The sequence below is a fragment of the Pan paniscus genome, chromosome 1 (assembly GCF_029289425.2).
Source record: "Pan paniscus chromosome 1, NHGRI_mPanPan1-v2.0_pri, whole genome shotgun sequence".
NCBI classification, from domain to species: Eukaryota; Metazoa; Chordata; class Mammalia; order Primates; family Hominidae; genus Pan; species Pan paniscus.
The window spans coordinates 48,257,054-48,276,756 of NC_073249.2; the positions used below are offsets into that span (position 1 = coordinate 48,257,054).

General features: G+C 50.8%; 2 protein-coding genes across 3 annotated transcripts in view; both read left to right on the forward strand.

Moving 5' to 3' along the window:
* The first annotated feature begins 307 nt into the window (after positions 1-307).
* Positions 308-9,644, forward strand: ASCL5 (achaete-scute family bHLH transcription factor 5). Of its 2 annotated transcripts, none has more exons than XM_055109923.2 (2): positions 308-8,986; positions 9,166-9,644. In XM_055109923.2, the coding sequence occupies exon 1, from the start codon at positions 8,178-8,180 to the stop codon at positions 8,796-8,798; it is 621 nt and encodes a 206-aa protein (XP_054965898.1). In that variant the 5' UTR covers positions 308-8,177; the 3' UTR covers positions 8,799-8,986; positions 9,166-9,644. The 2 variants fall into 2 exon arrangements, with proteins under 2 accessions (XP_054965898.1, XP_054965902.1); XM_055109927.2 differs by having other exon boundaries at positions 308-8,915.
* A 1,458-nt stretch (positions 9,645-11,102) lies between these two features.
* CACNA1S (calcium voltage-gated channel subunit alpha1 S) overlaps positions 11,103-19,703 on the forward strand; it is a 73,070-nt gene continuing 64,469 nt past the window's right edge. Inside the window, exons 1-2 of the mRNA XM_055109934.2 lie at positions 11,103-11,341; positions 13,350-13,455. Of these exons, the coding sequence (XP_054965909.1) occupies positions 11,190-11,341; positions 13,350-13,455 (258 nt within the window). The 5' untranslated portion in view covers positions 11,103-11,189. The remainder of the gene's footprint in view (positions 11,342-13,349; positions 13,456-19,703) is intronic.

A 19,703-nucleotide genomic window follows, 5' to 3' on the forward strand; every position in this document is an offset into this window, starting at 1 on the left:
CCACTCTGTGCCTTGTTCTTCTCATCTGTAAGTTGGGGATACCATCAGTCCTGACATCATAAGATTGTAATGAGAGTTTTGTAGCACACTTAGAACAGCGGCTGGCATATAGGTAAGTGCTAGGTATGTGTGGGCACTAAGATGCAGTCCTTTTCTCTTCTACTAAACTGAGGGCAGCAGTTGAGGTTGTCCTCTGCTGGGTCCCCAACCCACAGAAGGATTCCTTGAAGGAGCTCAGGAGATGTTATTTGGTAGGTGGATTGACAGGCGATAGAACACATGGTTGAATAAATTCAATTTATTAGAATTATTTGAATTCAGTTACCCTTTTCATTCAAAAATTGGAGGGGAAAAATTGGACATTTAATGCATAGAATTTTCCTTTTAGACTCAGGACAGATGTGACTGTGGGAAGCTACTGGGTGTAAGCATTGGTGGAACAATATTGGTGGGGCACCTGCCATCCTGGGCTTCTCTTAGCCACATCCAAGGGTCCTAGAGCTTCTGGGAGCTTTTCTGAAGGTCACCCGTCCCTTACCGGCAATAAGAGCTACCATTAATTCAATTGCTTTTAGGTGCCACGTGGCTCACATACATTACCTTTGTCTTTACAGTAACCTCTAAGGTAGGTATTATTACCTTCACTTTTCAGATGAGGAAACAGGCTTATAGAAGTCAGTAACTGGCCTAAAGCTACTTAGCCAGTAAGAGCAGCGCCAGGATTCATCTCGGCCAGTTTAATCTAAAGCCCGTGCTCAGGGTTTAGGAGTGGGGTGGTTGCCTCTGGGAACATCTTCCCATGACTCCACGCATTGCAAATGCCTGGTTATATTCAGGGAACTGGGAAGGACTAAATTCCTCACCCAGCTCCACCCCCAGGAGATCCTGTAACAATCATTACTCATAAAAAAGGTGGGGACCCCTGCCCGGCCAAGAAAGTCCTCATATCAACCCAATGAGACCCTGGTAAATTCAATCGGCTGTGTGACCCTGAGCAGCTCTCTTAGCCTCTCTGAGCCTGTTTCCTCTTTTGTAAACAGGAACAGTAATACCTTCTCTCAGGTGTGAGGATAGCATGGGATAAGGAAAGCAGAGCACGCCGCAAAGCACCAAGCATCAGAGGGCACCTAATCCACGCGAGCCCGTCCTTCTCCACCGTTTCTCTTCTTTAAGACTCTCAGCAAAGTGATGCCACATTGAGGACTTGGCTTGGTCAGCCCATGTCAAAGCTCTGTGAGCTTTTCTCTTTGTGAAACTGGATGCAGCCAGGTTGCTGGGGAGCAACAGAGGTTTCCAAACCTGAGGCAGGGAGGATGGCGTGGAGGGCAGCGTGAGGGGCTAAGCAGGCTCTGGGGCCCATGGACAGTACTTCCTCATTCAGTGCAGGCTAAGGGGGCAAGTGGGGCTGGAATCCCGCCTGCACAACACCCACCCAGAGCATGAAGCATCATTTTCTAACCCAGCAAGGTGCCATGTGGGCTCATGGTCACAGGGCCTGGCTGCCCCTTCTCCCATCAGTGTTGAAACTATACCCGTCAAGATTCTGAAAGGATTGCTTATGTTGAATATGTGGTCTGGAGTGTTCACTATGTATACGGTGGGGGTGGTGAGGTTATCCTTCTAGAAATATTTACAGGTTATGTGACAGACCCCCCAAGGGAGATTGTAAGATTTCCTATTTGGTCTTTTGTTGTTGTTTTGGGGGTTTTTTTTGAGACAGGGTCTGAGTCTGTCACCCAGCTGGGTGCAGTGCCGCAATCACAGCTCACTGCAGCCTCCACCTCCTGAGCTCAACTGATCCTCCCACCTCAGCCTGCTGAGTAGCCGGGACTACAGGCATTCATCACCATATCCAGTTAATCGTTTTTATTTTTAGTAGAGATAGGGTCTCTACTAAAGTATGCAGAACCTAATGAAAGATGAATACGATATTTAATGAGAGATTTTTTTCAAGTTAGTGATAAAAAGATGGCCTGCTTAATGAATGCTAAATAAATCGACACTGCTAATTATTGGTCTACAAAATTAAAACAGAACCCTATTGGAAACCATACACAAAACTGAATTCCTAAAGGAAAAGGTAGCGGTGAGTAAGACTTAAACAAGACTAGAAGCACAAAGTTCCCAAGCTGGTCACAAATTCCTGGGCTCAAGCGATCCTCCCACCTCGGCCTCCGAAAGTGCTGGGATTACAGGTGTGAGCCACACACCAGCCCCTATTTGTTTCTTAAAAAAATATATTTATCCTGGAGATTTAAAGGCAGAATTTCCTGAAGTGTATTCTATTTGATGCTAGTGGGCTTAAGACCATTTTTTAAGTGTTCTGTGGTTCCATTGGGAATTTGGGGGTTAAATACAAACAGGTTTCTTTACCTGCAGGGCTTCCCAGGGCCTCTGATGCTAACGTGCCCTCCAAGGGCTGATGCTAATGTGGGTATCCAAGGAGGGAAATGCGGGGAGCTGCATTTCTCAAATTATGGAGCCCTTAGGGGAAAGGTTTTAGCAACCACCTTGCCTGGAGGCAGGGGAATGAGTGAGGATTCCACAAAGCTAATGAGTTCTGTCATTCTGAGTCCTTGGGACTTCCTTACAAATGTTCCCAGTTTTTGGCGGCAGTGGGTAGAGGGGAGGCTATGGAAGCAGTCTCCCTGTTGCTGCCCAAAAGCAGCATTATGGACTGGTCAACTCTCAGAAATCTCTCAGAGTGGTAGGAGAAGAAGAAGACTATGGAATCACTTTCCCCAATACTTCCTTCAGAGCCATGGGTTCCCTGTTGAAAGAGACAACGTTCAGCCAATTCCTGACCTCAGACCCCCAACTCTGGTTCCAGTCCTGCTAAAGACAATGAGGAAAGCCTGAAAGGTAGAATTATGTTGTCTGCTTCTTCAAAGTTCACATCTGCCTTTGCCTCCCCAGGGCTTCCCACCAGTGTCAATCAACAAACACTTAACTGAGCATGTACTGTGTGTCTCAAAGAAGGATAAGACCAGAGTTCTTGGGCTCAGAGTTTACAGCCTGGGTTGGGGGCAGTGACAGGAAGAGCCCTGGGGAGAGGGACCTCAGGTTGCCTGTTGCCCATGCAGAGTATAAGGCTGAGGAGGGTGGGGAGACAGGGCCCTGGTGAACATTGAGCACCAGGGAGAGGCCTGGGAGAGATGGGCAGGGGATGAGTATGAAACCATTAACAGCAAGTTATGATAATGTGCCATCCCCAGGGGTGTGGACAGTGAGATCCTCTGGCAATAGGGACAACAAGGGGCTAATATTGGTGGGGCAAACACTAATGCTACACAATTAGAATCGGCAAGGTATTGCAAACGAGGCCCGAGAGACCCCCGCTGGCAATGCGCCCTCTCTGGTGCAAGTCAGATTTGAGGATTAGAAAGTTCTTTGCACAACAATTGATGATAGCTGGCCCTAAACAAACTAACTGTACATGGTACATCTGAGCGCAGACTGCAGGCATAACAGCTCAGTGTAGCTTGCACCACGAAGAAAGCTCTGGGGAGGAACAGCAGTTACTTCCTGCCAAGCACATCTGCTCGGCTGCTTCCCAGGGCAAAGTAAACTAGAGTACAGCTGGTAATGAATGGGGTTGCTGAGGGCAAGGAGTGGCTCTGGTCCCAGAGAGGAACCAGGGCCCCTTAAAAAGGTGGACAGCATTGCCTGCAACTAATAGTCTGTGCCTACTCAATGCAATCAATGGGTTCACTCAACTAGCTCTTTCAGCAGTCACCATGGGGGCTAAGAGTAGAGGAAAAGCTCTTCCACTGTTTCAGAGCCACATTTTTATCTAGTAAGTTGCCTAATGCTGATGCAACTGCTATTTTTAATTCAAAACAACAAAATACATCTAATTGTATTAATACATATTTTATGTATGTGTACATAGTGAAAGTTTAAGTGATACGAATTGCTTCACAAACACAGGGAGAAAATTAGTAGATGTTGACAGAAAAGTCAGGAGCTTTTCCTAAGGGGTCTTCTCTTACCCTGAATTTTCCAGGAGACCTAGGGACCCACAGTCCCCAAAGGGAGCTGTCACAGAAGTGATGACTTCGACACCCGTGGGGTCGGGATGCGAATTTCATCAACCTGTTGCCGCCATTGCGTCTCACCACCACACCGTGGCGCTATTGATAGCTGGTTCTGCCCAGTCCCATGAACTTAGCCGATGAGTAGGTTCCCTGCTACTGATAGATCCTCCTGGGGCCTTTGCTCAGGTTTTCTAAGCTCAGGCAAGGGGGCTCCTGCTGCTTGACTCAGTCTGATGATACTCCAGTCTGTATCTTCCCAGCAGCAGAACTCCATGGGCCACCCTCCAAACACATCTTCAAGGGGGTGCTACCCTCCCAAAAGATGACCGGGGTGACCTTTAGTTCTTCTCTTAGCAGAAGCTAAATAACAGCATTATAATTGGAATCTTCAGCGGGACATCCCCTCCAGGAATTATCATTATAATTGTAATTCCTCTCCAGCAGGAATAATTTACTAAGATCCTTTTGTTAGGTCAGTGTAAACCTCTCTGTTCCTTTGATCAGATGAGAAGTCACTAGTAGAAATACTGAGGGAAGAGGTGGGAAACTGAGGTGGTGGATTAACCTTTATTAGTTCATGAATTCCTAACAGTGGGCCTTTAAAAAGTGACTTACCCTTCATGTGCCTCAAGTTTCTCACCCGTAAAACCAGACAATATTAGCACCTACCTCTCAAGGATGGCGTGAGAATTAAATGAGATGATTCACATCAGGCTCTTAGCACGGCGTCTTGCACATCATGAATAATAAGTGTAGCTATGATTATCATTATTATTATTATTTCACTACAATGTTTGTTTGCTGTTCTATCCTAGTACCTAGAGCAGTCCCAGGATATCCAGGACCCTCTATACATATTTACTGAATGAAAATCATGCCGCTTAATGGTCATATGCTACACTGTGTTCCTCAGCTTCTGGTATTCAGTGATAGATGCAGAACACAATTCCTTTGCAGCTGTGTACCCCCTTATGCTATCTTGCAGATAGGTTATGAGTTCTCTTTTTTTTTTTTTTTTTTTTTTGAGACAGAGTCTTGCTCTGTTGCCCAGGCTGGAGTGCAGTGGTGCAGCCTCAGCTCACTGCAACATCTGCCTCCTGGGCTTAAGCCATCCTCCCCTACTCAGCCTCCCCCTGAGTAGCTGAGACCACAGGCACATGCCACCAAACCCTGCTAATTTTTAAAATTTTTTGTAGAGACAGGGTTTTGCCATGTTGCTCAGGCTGGTCTCAAACTCCTGGGCTCAAGTGATCCTCCCTCCTTGGCCTCACAAAGTGCCGGGATTACAGGCATGAGCCACCTCGCCTGGCCTATCAGTTCTTTTCTAACAGTAAAGACAGAATTGGCTTAAGAAATACATAGTCCAGCTGTGAAGTTTCTTGTTTGAATCACCTTTCTGAATTGTTGTATGAAAAAAGGTAAATAGTATATGAGGAAAATAAATAAGTTATGAATATTAAATCAACATGAACAAATAGTAAGTTGTACTTGTTAAAATTGTCATAAACTTCTGACCCCTATCAAATTAAATTTAAATAATTAAGTCAAATATGAATAGACAGGGATCATATGGGAGAGTGTAGTCTGGATCCCAAATTTGTACAATAAAAGAGAACCGCTAGAAAATCATTTTGAGCAAGGGACTGATAGGTGTTACCTGAGAAATAAAAGCCCTAGCCCCTGCCTTCCGACTGCTTACATTCTGGTTGAAGACATAGAATGCACAACCTTAAAAAGAATGTGCCATCTTAGAATGCACAACCCATGTTGGAAGCCGGAGAGCTCAGGCAGTCAGGATGGGCAGGAGCTGGAATCAAGGATGGCAGGACTCTGGGTAAAGCAGAGAGATGTAGAGAGGGCCCCCAGGACCGGAGCCAGCACAAGCCAAGTGTGAGATCCGGAGAGCAAAGAGTTCCAGAGAAGACTGACCCGAGAGATCTGAGGGTCTGTTTGGGAGACATTTTCTAGAACCTTCTCTTGAAAGCAATGGGGAGGCTTTGAAGGCCATTGAGAAGGGGAGGGATATGTGAATTTGTCCTGAATTCTCAGACATTTGGTTTCACTCTTTTTTTTTTTTTTTTAATGGAGTCTTGCTCTGTTGTCCAGGCTGGAATGCAGTGGCATGATCTTGGTTCACTGCAACCTCCACCTCCCAGGTTCAGGCGATTCTTCTGTCTCAGCCTCCCAATTAGCTGGGATTACAGGCACCCACCATCCCACCCAGCTAGTTTTTGTATTTTTAGTAGAGACAGGGTTTCATCATGTTGGCCAGGCTGGTCTCGAACTCCTGTCCTCAAGTGATCTGCCCACCTCAGCCTCCCAAAGTGCTGGGACTACAGGCGTGAGCCACCATGCCCAGCCTGGTTTCACTTTTGAGAGCATATCTAAGTCTCCATGACGCTTAGAATCATTGTTGATTTTTCTTGGTCCTCATTTAGTGTGGAGGACAAAGCTAGCTGGAAACAGACTCAGGACCTGCAAAAAGGACAGAGGTGAGAGGGTGCAGAAGGAGACATTCTCAGGAATCTGAGTTTGCCACCACCTCCTCCTGTCAGGGAGAGAGCTAGCTCCTTTCTGTCTCTTGGAGAGGCCGTGCCCAGTGGCCAAGGTGTCATGCTGCCCATCACTCACTCACTTGCTAAGTCCTGATCATCTTTTATGAAGAGGGAAAAAATAATAGAGTAGTGTGATAAGTGCTAAGATGGCACTTATGGAACACTGTAGACACACACAAGAGGGGGGAGTGCGATCAGAGAGTTTTCCTAGACAAAATGGCACCTAACTTGGATCTGATAACCACATGCAATGAAACTTGGTGGCACCTAAACTCAACACACACCAATTATTTCTGAAATAACAACTTCCTAAAGCCTATGAAAGGCTACGTGTAATCAGTCCCACCCTGACAAACCCAGCTTTCTGCCTAATCCTCTCTCTGTTATTCCACATGTATTTGTGGAGCATCTAATACTCAACAGGGGCTGGGCTAGGCTCAGGGCATACAGGTGAAAGATAGACACCTCCATTAGGTGCCATGGAGAAACCCAGGGTGGGGTGAGAGGGTGTATCCCAGACCATAGGGACTGGGGCAGGGAAGGCTTTGATGACTGTCTCTGCCAGACAGAGGGCTTTGAATGGACCAGCAACACCTACCTTGTTATCAAAGAGGCATTCCTTTCCATAAAGAGTTGGCTTCCCTCATTGGCTGATGGCTGCTGCTGCTAATCCAATAAGCAGTCTCAGACCCTCTTCTAGATGTAAGACCCCGGAAGGGATCAGTGATGAGACTTAATCCTCACTCTCAAGGGACATGACAAAACTGGGCATTTTTATAAGCTATGCCCTTTAGGAGGTGTTTTTTGCATATATTTTTTCACATTTGATTCTCATATCTTATTAATTTCCTGTCAAGGATGTTTCCCTTGCCCTTCCGTTATGGAAACCACGACTCAAAGTGGTCACCCGACTATTAAGGAGTGGGCACAAGATTTTAACCCAGATCTGTGCCCCTTCAGTAGCCAACCGCCTCTCCTCATGAGGCTTACAATCCCGTTTGCGGGTGGGGATGATACAAAGAAGCCCATAATACAGGTCTTTCCTAACTGATATGTTCACTCTCCTCTCCTCTTCTTTAGAAATGTTCCCGGGGACTCCCTCCACTGAGCTGGCGCACTCCTAACAGCAGCCATCAGTTTGGGGACCCCGGACAGCCCGGGGATCCCGAAGGCCGTGAGGACCAAGGACCAGGCGCTGGGGTGGGTGTGGAGGACATGGAGCCCGTGGTTTAGGCCTGAGGTGCCCATGTTGGGTGGCAGCAAGAGGCAGGGCGCGCGGGTCTGTGGCCATGCCCATGGGTGCTGCAGAACGGGGTGCGGGCCCTCAGAGTTCCGCGGCGCCATGGGCTGGCTCTGAGAAGGCGTGCACCGACCTCCTGAGAGGGGCCACACTTGTCTAGGGCGATGGCCCTTGTTAGGGAGTCATTGGAAGCCACCCTAAAGGGCGAAAAGAGGCCCTAGCAAGTCCTGGTACCCAAGAGCTGCTGCTAGCGATGTGACTTGCCCCACTGGTGGAGACGGTGCAGACCCCAAGCCGGGGCCATTCGGTGGAGGCCTCGCTCTGGGTCCAGCTCCACGCGGCACCATGAACAATAACTTCTGCCGGGCTCTGGTGGACCGGAGGCCTCTGGGGCCCCCCAGCTGCATGCAGCTGGGCGTCGTGCCCCCTCCCCGGCAGGCGCCCCTGCCCCCCGCCGAGCCCCTGGGCAACGTGCCCTTCCTGCTGTACCCGGGCCCAGCAGAGCCGCCCTACTACGACGCCTATGCGGGGGTGTTCCCCTACGTGCCCTTCCCCGGCGCCTTCGGGGTCTACGAATACCCCTTCGAGCCAGCCTTCATCCAGAAGCGCAACGAGCGCGAGAGGCAGCGAGTCAAGTGCGTCAACGAGGGCTACGCGCGCCTCCGCGGCCACCTCCCCGGCGCCCTGGCTGAGAAGCGACTCAGCAAGGTGGAGACGCTGCGCGCCGCCATCCGCTACATAAAGTACCTGCAAGAGCTGCTGAGCTCGGCCCCCGACGGCTCGACGCCCCCCGCTTCCCGCGGCCTCCCGGGCACCGGGCCCTGCCCCGCGCCGCCCGCCGCCCCCCGTCCCGACCGCCCTGGCGACGGCGAGGCCCGGGCGCCCTCCTCCCTGGTGCCGGAGTCATCCGAGTCCTCCTGCTTCTCCCGGTCGCCTTTCTTGGAGTCGGAGGAATCCTGCCATTGATCGGGCCTGTGGCCGCCCCCGGCTTGGAGGATGATCCGCCGGCCCCGTCCCACTTTCGGGAGCAGCGGGAGGCTGTTGGGTCACCCGCGATGCGCCGCAGGACGGTGACCGTAGGAGGTCCGCGGCGCTCCCGTGTCTGCGACACCCTCCCTCCTCCACCAGCTTGGGGCGGAAGTGCAGGGCAGCGGGTACGATGGGCACGATAGAGACCTAGGAGCTCCGTGGGTGAAGCGAGGGACAGGGCCTGGGACTGCTTCGGGCGTCCTGCGTCCCCTCCGGGGTGCAGAGGGGCTCCCCAGGACGGTCATCCCTGGGTCTGGCTCCCGCTCGGCCTCAGGTGGCTCTGCTCCGTCCTTCCTTGCCGCAGGCGCAGCCCAGTCTCTGCGAGTCCCCGGGATGCGAGCCCGACTTTGAGCCCTCGGTTACCATGCTACTGCTCTCCACCAGATGGCCTCAAATACTAGCGACTTCTTTGGGAGCACGCTTACTCCTCGAGAAAGGAACCCAGAGGAAGGAATGGGAGGCCAGATTGCTGCCGGCGCTCAGCCCAGACCGAACCTACAGACTCAGCAGAGGCGACCTGTGTGCCCTGGTGGCGTTCTCTGGCTTCCTGGCTTGGGAGGAGGGGTTACTCCCTCCCCGCATCCCCCCCATGAGGTCGTCTAGTTTTGTCCCAGGTTGGGTGGGGACTGTGGTTTTTTTCCCTCAGACTGTAAGCCTTGGGGGAGGGGGTGTGCATATAGGTACATAGGCACTGTGTTGGCACCAAAGAGCTAAATAAAAGGATTATTGAATTTTCTCATTCCTAGATCATTGTCTACCCTCACCCTTCCTGGTGCCCCTTTCTTATTCCCACTCCCAGCCCAGAGTACTTGCTGGGAGGGTATGTGGGGTTCGCTGTTAGCTCAGCACATTTAAGATTCAGTGTTGTTAGCTCAGGCGTTCAATGAATTTTTTTTTTTTTTTAAGACAGGTTTTGCTCTGTTGCCCAGACTGGAGTGCAGTGATTCAATCCCTGCTCACTGCAACCTCCTTCTCCTGGGTTTGAGCAATTCTCCTGCCTCAGCCTCCAGAGTAGCTGGGATTATAGGTGCACACCACCACGCCCGCTAATCTTTGGTATTTTTAGTAGAATGCAGGTTTCACCATGTTGGCCATGCTGGTCTCGAATTCCTCACCTCAAGTTATCTACCTACCTTGGTTTCCCAAAGTGCTGGGATTACCGTGGCTATCCTCAATGAACTTTTCTTTTTGAGACAAGGTCTCACTCTGTCATCCAGGCTGGAGTGCAGTGGCCAGATCTTGGCTCATTGCAGCCTCAACCTCCCAGGTTCAACTGATCCTCCCACCTTGGCCCCCCTAGTAGCTGGGACTACAAACACACACCACCATACCCTGCTAATTTTTGTATTGTTTGTAGAGACAGAGTTTCACCACGTTGCCCCGACTGGTCTTGAAGTCCTGAGCTCAAGCCATTCTCCCACCTCAGCCTCCCAAAGTGTTGGGATTACAGGCGTGAGCCACCATGCTTGGCCTCAGTGAACATTTACAGGGAGCATAGTACATAGGGGGACTGTGCAGAGAAGGGGCCAGAGTCCCAGAGATAATGCACACAACCTTTACACCTGTAGGGATGGGAGGAGGTGGGGAAGAAAGATACACAGCAGATGCTCCACAGTGAGGCAGGTGCTATGCCAGAGGTGTGCACACTCAGGGTTGTTCTGGGAGCCTTCTAGCCCACTGGAGAGGGGTTTACTGTTTCTCTGACATAGGATTGCTTGTAGGGGTGGGTTGAGGGTATGCTTGGGGAGTTTTGGCTGATGGTGCAGATACTGAGATGGGTAGGGGCTGCTGTGGAGCTGTCCTGACTTAGGCTGCCCAGTGCCTTCTCCAGACAATGTCATGGGGCTGAGGAGGGGTAAGCCTAATTTTGGCATGAGGGGGCCACTCTGCAGTTTGAGGTTCCATATCCAAGGCTATCTATTCCTGACCTCTGTTGCCCCAGGCTTGAAACCTTCCATCCTGTCTCCCTCTCCCACTGCCCCTGCTCCAACCCAGGCCTGTGTGTAAGTTCTTCCCCCCACCCACCCCACCCTCCTCAGGGGACAGATTGGGAAGTCACTGGCTGGGCTGGGTGGAATGACAGCTGCCTGGCCTCAGGAGCTCAGGCCCGGCAGCGGGGAGCCGAGTGGAGGCTAATTTTACTTGCTGGGAGCGAGGAGAGTAATCCTCCTGCCCCCACTCCTGCCCCCGCCCCCTGGCTGGCTCAGCAGGGCAGGCTCAGCCGACAGCCTCAGCCAGCCTAGTCCCCAAGGCGGGGGCATTGGGGACGCAGGGAAGGGAAACCACTGGGGTGGGGGAGCAGGAGAAAGCCAGATTCCCAGGGAAGCCATGGAGCCATCCTCACCCCAGGATGAAGGCCTGAGAAAGAAACAGCCCAAGAAGCCGGTTCCTGAGATTCTGCCAAGGCCACCCCGGGCCTTGTTCTGCCTGACCCTGGAGAACCCCCTGAGGAAGGCCTGCATCAGCATCGTAGAATGGAAGTATCCTTCAGGGCCCGGGCCGTGGGGGGAGTGTGCGTCATGAGGGAGGGATTCAGGGGTGATCACAGAGCACAAACTTCCTACAGGAGGGCCAGGGAGGCCTGGCACTTAGACATGGGGTGAACTCACAGAATTGAGTGAGGAGCTGGGGGAAGGAGCCCTCAGCTAAGCAGGAGAGGAGGAGGAGGAAGAGGAAGAAGAGGAGGAGGGTGGGGGAGGCGGAGGAAGAGGAGGAAGAGGAGGAGGGTGGGGGAGGAGGAGGAAGAGGAGGAGGGTGGGGGAGGAGGAGGAAGAGGAGGAGGGTGGGGGAGGAGGAGGAAGAGGAGGAGGGTGGGGGAGGAGGAGGAAGAGAAGGAGGACTTGGTGGGGCTTCCTGGGCCTGAGTGGGCCACCCAAGTCCTGGATGACAACCAGAGATGCCTACTGACCACCTATGGGTGGGGCCTGTTTCATGGGGACTGTTCCCATGTGTGCCCAAATCCACATTATCATGGGGTGCCACTAGGTTTTTGAAGCACCAGCCTCATTTTAGAATAGGATAGGGACCAAAAAAAGATGCGATGGCCTCTTTGAGAAAACTCTCCCTTGTTTGGGTTGGGTGGGGGGTGACAGTGGACAGAGGTGAGCTGAAGGAAGGCTTCCTCTGGGGGCAGGTCCCAGCTGAGGACAGAGCCAAGGGGAGAAATGGATCTGAAAGACACCTGGTCTCAGTGGCTCCAAGACACAGGCCAAACAAGCCTGGTTGTTCTAGCTCAGACGTGCCACCCTGGGGATAGGGACTTTGAAACTCATGCTATGTTTGCATTTGCTCTAGCGGGGAGAATGATGAAAATATCTGGGTTATTTGGGGAAGGGAGGAAGGAGTGACAGAGAGAAGGGGAGGGCTGTGTCAAGTGGGTTCTGAGAGCGAGGGTGGGGCATATTTGAAATATTTCTGAAGAGTTCTGGAAGGCTGGGCTCCTACCAGCTGTTCCCTAGAAGGAAGGAGAATGAGGGATAACTGGAAGGACAAGAGAAACGTGGGGCAAGTAGAGATAGTTTGGGGTCAGGGTCAGCCCTGTTCCCCTGACCCGCTCTCGGCCAGGCGGTGGATCGCCCACATCAAACCCTCCTAGGCCCTCCCTCCTTGCCTCTCTTCTGCAATCAGGTTTACTCTGTGGGTTCTCCCTCTCCTCCATCCTCTGCTCCTCTGCGCCTTCCCCTCTCGTAGCCCCCTGCCCCTGTGGCCCTCCTCTTTTCTCAAATACTGGAGGTTACTGGGAAGAGAATGGGATTTTTCTGTCAAGCCCAACTACATAATATGCCTTCCCATCCACCCCCAAACAACTCCCTCGCTTCCTCCCTTGCTTTCTCTAGCTCTTTCCAGACTTGCTGCCTAATGGGCCAGAAAGTCGAGAAAGCCATGGGCCTGGGGTACCCTCTGGAAATGGCTGTGGCGGGGTGGGTGTGTCTGGGAGGGGTGAGGTGTGACGGGTGTGAGCACGTGCACACCAGCATGCGCACATGGCTCTGGAAATTCAGCATTCATCTCTCCATCTCTCGTTCCCAGTCCTACTCAGTGAGTTCTCAACCTTACCCTGCATCAACCCTTACCCTCCCATGCCATTTATCTGGGTAAGCCTCTGTGGATTGGCCAGAATCTGCCAAAGTCATGGCTCCTTGGGAGCAGGCAAGGGCATGGACAGGCACTGAGAGTGGAGCGGTGTGAAGACCCCCTAGGCCTTAAAGCTGAGGAGCCCTCGGCCAGGGACCAGACCTTTGCCATTCCAAGGAGTCTACATGAAAGTGACTTGTTCCTGAGGAGAGGGAGCCAGATGTCAAGGCAGGAACCTGGTCCTCACTGTACCCTGCAGGGGCTCAGGGAAGGAGCAGTGTGGGCGAGCGTCCATGAGCCTGTCCAGCAGCCTGGCATCAGAGTCACAGTCCAGACTGACCCTCAGCGCCCTCTTCCCCTTAACCCTGTAAGTCCCTTGCCTCACTCGAGGGCTCTCCTTAACCCTGGCTCCAGGCCCTTCGAGACGATCATCTTGCTCACCATCTTTGCCAATTGTGTGGCCCTGGCCGTGTACCTGCCCATGCCAGAAGATGACAACAACTCTCTGAACCTCGGCCTGGTAAGATTGGCCCTTCCATCTCCCTTCCTGCGAGCCTGCAGCCCCAGGCTTGGGGAGGCCCCCTTGGTGGACTCTGTTCTGGGGGATGGTGCTGGTGGTTCAACTCCCTGACGATGCAGGCCCTGCATCCCCAGCCACCTGCAGGGCTGGCTGAGTGGCTCAATGGGTTTCCAGGGTCAACCTGCTTATTCCAGATTCTGTGATATTGTCAGCCAGCACTGAGCACGCACTCATTGGTCCCAGGCACTGTGCTAATACCTGATGAGAGTAAACTCATTTAATCCTCACAACCAACTCATAAAGTGGTTCCATTTGACAGATGTGGAAACTGAGGCTTAGTAAGGTCAGCTAGTGAGCCACAGAGGTTGAATGCTAATTTCTCTTCCCCAGATGTAATTCATAAGAAACTTGTGTCCACTAAGTTTGCCTTCATGGGAGAGTTTTATCCAGGAATCTGAAGCAAGGACATGTTTTAGAGTTCTATAATACCACTATCTCTTCACCCCTTCATCAGTAACACATACCTGGAACCATAAAATGCCAGGGCTGGAAGGGATATTCAAAAATTAAGCTGTCCTACCTCCTCCCCACCTCATTCTGTTTTATGGATGAGAAAACTGAGACCTAGAGAGGTTCAGGGACTTACTTACTCAATAGCTAATTAATAATAAAAATGGCTAGCATTTAGTAAGTGCTTATTAAATGCCAGGATTTGTGCTAAATATTTTACATTATTGTATTATTTAATCCCTATAACTACTCCTGTGGGGTAAGTAACATTATTAGACCCATTTAAAAGACAAAGGAGACTGATATTCAGAGAGTTTAGGTACATTACCCAGGGTCACCCACATCTAAATCTTATGGTAGGGCCTCCAGCTTGGTCTCTCTGATTTTAGAACCTCTTTTTTTTTTTTTTTCTTGAGACAGAGTCTCACTCTGTTGCCCAGGCTGTGTGATCTCAGCTCTCGGCTCACTGCAACCTCCACCTCCTGGGTTCAAGTGATGCTCCTGCCTCAGCCTCCCAAGTAGCTGGGATTACAGGCTCCCGCCACCATGCCCAGATAATTTTCATATTTTTAGTTGAGATGGGGTTTCGCCATGTTGGCCAGGCTGGCCTCGAACTCCTGACCTCAGGTGATCCACCAGTCTCAGCCTTCCAAAGTGCTGTGATTATAGGTGTGAGCCACCACACCTAGCCAGAACCTGCTCTTGTACAGGCTGTGTTGCCAAGGTGATGGGTGACGGCAGAAAGACTTCTAGGGGAAGCCCTCTTAGAAACAGTGGCCTCAGGCTCCCTAGGGGACAGTACAATGGAACCACCTTTTCAACAGGGCTTTTTTCCTGCACTGAAACTGCAGGGCCCGGGAGGGAGGAGGCATATTTGCATGTGTCCAGGGCCTGACACGTCTCTGCCTTTCCTTTATGCTGGTTTCCATGGGAATCTATCTTGAGCTGATGGGAAGCTGGGATTCTAAATGTGTGCTTGCTATGAGGGGAAAACACTCTGAGCTCCCGAGTGTGGAAGGAGAGTGGGATTAAATGTTGGCAGGGCCAATGCCACCTTTGCCGGCAAGGAAGGCATTTCTTAAAGTCTGGGCATTCTACACCATAGGGTTAGTCTCCACGTCCCTGAATGCAGGGAGAGCTCTGGGTCTACCCCACCCTTCAGGATTTCATATTTTTGAGCCTCAGTTCCTTGTGACATTGACTACTTTTGCAAAAAACTCTGCCCCACCTTGGAGGATATTAAATTATACCTCTGCTGGATGCAGTGACTCATGCCTGTAATCCCAGCACTTTGAGAGGCTGAGACGTGAAGATCACTTGCATCCAAGAGTTCAAGACCAGCCTGGGCAACATAGAGAGACTCCCGTCTCTACAAAAATTGAATTAGTGGGGCCTGGTGGTGCATGCCTCTCGTTCCATCTACTTGGGAGGCTGAAGTGGGAGGATTGCTTGAGCCTGGGAGGTCGAGGCTGCAGTGAGCCAAGATCATGCCACTGCACTCCAGCCCGAGTGACACAGTGAGACCCTGTCTCAAAAAAAAAAAAAAATTACATCCTAATGGTTATGTCATCTTCCATCCTGAAACAAAATTGGCTCCCTTAACTGTTTCACGTGGTCCTGTGTATGTTTTTCTTTAGTTTGTGGGCTGGAGTTACAAAACCTTGGGTTAGGCCTAGAGTTCATAAAGACAGTATTATGAGTTCCCTGCAAGTCAGAAACCTAATCAGAAATGTTTCCAAAGCAGCAAATGCCACCTGGCATGTCAGAGCTCTATGGAAAATGAATGCTCAGTGAGGACTCCTAACCTGACCCCTTAATTGTGAAGCCCAGAGAAAGTCGGTGATACCCAAGGTTGCTCAGCCAGCTTCGAGCTCAGGGGTCCTCACTGTTCATGTCCACAAAACCCAGCAAGAGGGAGATGAGAGGAGTCAGAGTAGAAAGGGGCAGTAGGCACTCTCTCTCTTGCCCTATTGGCTGCTTTGTAGGTAGCAGAGAAGGGTTGGGGTCTTTTCAGTCATCCAGAATAACCCATAGCTTTCAAGAAAGGAGGCCTAAGGTTTAATTATTCATGACCTTTCTCATTCATTTAACGAATGCATCTTTAGTGTCTATCACATCCCTGGCACATACTGGGGATATCACTGTGAACCAAATAGACACAGTTCCCATCTTCACAGAGCTTCATTACATGGATTAAACAAGTAAACATAATAAAACCAATTAAACAGGTAGTTAAAATGAAATGGGAAAGGTTCAAGATTTGGGGACATTATGGTAGCATATTGACAGAGAACCTAAGCTAGTCTTGAGATCAGGAAGGCTTCCCCAAGGATGAGATGTTTAACCTGAGACCTAAAGGTTGAGGACAGGGACAGCTCACACAAGTGCCACCTATGCAGTCCCAGAGGACTCCCACTCAGAAGGGCCCCACATTTGGGGTTGAATGCTCTGTGGTCAAAGTATTGAGATTTTAATTAATTTTATCTTTGAATTTATGATTTGTAAGTGAAGTCCATTGGGACAATGGCACATGCACCTCAAGCTTGGAACCTTGGCTCACAAAAGGTCCTGACTTCTGCCATCTCCCTGCCTCTAAGGAGGGGCTCTCAGCTTTATGTTTTGCCCTCTGGGGTCCTGGGCCACTTGGCAGAGGCCTGAGTGGGAGAATGGGAAGGGCCGTGTCTCAGGGAAGGACATGGCTCTTGTTGTCTCTACCCTGGGCTGACATTGCTGCAGTCCATTCAGTAAATGACCTATGAGGTTGAGCCTCCAAGGCCCTCCCTGATTCTGGGTACTTATTGTTTCCCAGGAAGCAGAGATTGCAACACCCTTGGGTGCCGGATGTCCACTATGGGTTGAGGTGGTGGGTCTGAGTGAAGGGGAGATGCCTGGCTCCACACCTCCACCTCTGGCCAGGGCACAGGATGTCGGGCTGTGGGATGGTGAGGGTGGAGGGGGAAGATTAGGAGGAGGTGCTTGTGGCGGTCTGCACTTGCCCTGCACAACACTGAACAGCAATCAAAAGACACCACAGTAGGCTGAGAAAGGGGCTGAAAGAAAGGGAAAAGCTTTATATTTAGTACCTTCATCAGCACTCATTTCCTACTGTTTGAACATGGGGGCCCACATTTTCACTTGTACTGGGCCCCCCATTATGTAGCCTGGCTGTGAAGGAGCGCATTGTAGAAGGCCAAGCGGGAGAAGGGATTCTGGGCAGAGGAAGCCACGTGGGCAAAGGGCTGGAGGCAAGAGACAGAGAGGTCAGGGGGGGATTTAGAAAAATCAGGCCCCATGTGGAGCATGGATTGGGGTGACATGGGGTGGGATGGGAAGCAGGGAAGGGGGCAGGGAGCCCAGGGAAGTCATCCAGGCAGGAAACAGGGGAGGCTGGGCCAAGGCACTGGCGATGGTAAAGATGGCTGTGAGGTGGCCTTAAGAAAGACCTGCCAGGTGGAATCCATGGTGAGGACTGGAGGTGGGGATGGAGGTGTGGGGGAGGGGGAGGATGACACTTGGGGGTCAGAAGTGGACAGAGCAGATGGCAGTATCACTTACCAAGACTGCAGGTGGGGGTACGGAGGAGGAAGGTGGTGAGTTCAACTTCAGATGTGTGGAGATACAGGTGCCTGTGTCCACTGATGGGTAATTGGATTTGCAGGTCCAAGCATTTTATGACAGAGGTTTCCTCACTTTGGCACATGCCAAACTGGCTGGGTGGGGCAGGGGCGGGGATGGTTGTGGGCAAGAAGGGCTTCCCTCAGTTGCCGTGTGTGCGAGCAGGGTCGGGGATGTGACTGCTGTCTGTGGGAATAGGCTCCCTTGGCAGTGTCCCTCTATATCCCTTCTGCCAGCGTTGGCTGAGGGTAATAGACTTGGGGCCCGGGTTTCCTGGGGCTAGAGGTACACCTCTGACTCTGCCTGCTCTGTGTCAGTGGGAAATCCCAGGATCTTCCCTGAATAGAAGAGGAAACTGAGGCCCAGAGAGAGCAAGGAGTCCTGGGAATGAATATGCAGCGGATCAGAGGGTGGCAAGAGGAGGATCCAGGATGCTGACATCCTGGCCAACTGTGGGATGTCACAGTGGCACGGGCCTCTGAAATCAGCCCATTATGGCATGGTGGTTATAAAAATGGGTTCTGGAGCTAGAATCTGCTTTTGAGCCCAGGCCCACTCACCTACTAGCTGTGTGATCTTAGACAAGTTATGTAACCTTTCTGTTCCCTCAGTTTCCTCCTTTATAAAATGGGGATGATATTGTATACTTGAGAGAGGTAACTGGATGAGTGAAGACCTTCTAAGTTGTAGTGCTTTATCTATCAACAGAAGGAACTTTGATCATGCAGGCCCCACAGAGCAGGCTCACCAGCCAAAATGCCTATAGTCACAGAGACCCCCAGGTTGTTCTAGATTCAAAGGGTCTAACCCCCAACAGTTATGCCAAAGGATTATTTCAGGTAAAGAATTCCTCTTCACCCTGCCCATCGTTTGTCCCTGATTTCTCTTTAACTCTGTGTCTTCTCTCCTTGAAACCCCTAACTTTTCTTAATGGCTTTCCTGATCACCCCTCCCCAGTCCTCCAGCAAATCAGCAGCAGCAGCAGCAACAATGACATTCAATATTTATCGATTACTTGCATATTGTCAGTCACTGTTCTAATGCCTTATATGTGTTATCACACTGAATGCCCATGAGGCAGGTACTTTTATTTTTCTCATTTGTACAGAGGAGTAAACCACAGCGCAGAGAGGTTAGATCACTGCACATGCCCAGGTGGCTCTGTGGGCAGGCCTACATCCTTTATTGGGCAGGGTTACCATTCCAGCCTAGGCCAGGCTGAGGTGACCAATGTGGAAAAGCAAAAACAATTATCAGACTTCCTAATTGTTGGGCAGACATGATAAACTGATTGCTTTTGCTACATTATCTCATTTCACCCTCAAAGCAATCCTATGTCAAAGTATGATGTTCAAAAAGTGAAAACACAACTGTAAGTAAAATATCCAAGGAACACATATCAAAGATTAGTTCAACTCAAAAGAGAACAAGCAGGCGTGTGAAGCTGAGTTAAAGGGAATTAGAGGAGCAGAAGTTATGACACCGGAGAGAGAATGATGGAATAGGATTGCTAGGTTAGATACCAAGCTGGTTAATGTCCTACAGGGCAATAAAACTCTAACCATTAGGGTTATCTTCCTATCAGGCAGAATTCATTTGCATCTCTAGAGGACAGAATAGTGAGAGCTAAACAAAGTTACATTCCCTCCTAGGTCAGTGGTTTTCAAGGGACTGGGGAGGGGAAGTAGTTCTGCCCCAGAGGACATTTGGCAACAACTGGAATTGTGAGGGGGAGGGGCAGGGGCGGAGATGTGTCCTACTAGCATCTAGTGGGGTAGAGGCAGGGGCCCTGCAATGCACAGGACAGGCCCCCTCCCACCAACAAAGAAGTATCCAGACCAAAATATCATTAGGGCTGAGGTTGAGAAACCCTGACCTGGATAATTAGATAATCCTTGGCCAGGCCTGTTATAAAATGCTCCAACATGATATTACAAAGATATGGCATCCTTTCTTTGCTTTATTTCCAAGTTCTGAATAATTTAGATTTTTCTTAAGTAGATGGTGCCTGCTCTCCTCGAGGGCAGGGCAGGGCAGGGCCTGACAAGCTCTGCAAGATGGCTGCCCATTTGGCCCCTCCTGGGCTGCAGGGTGGCTTCCCACCCCTCAGGCATCAGCAGGCT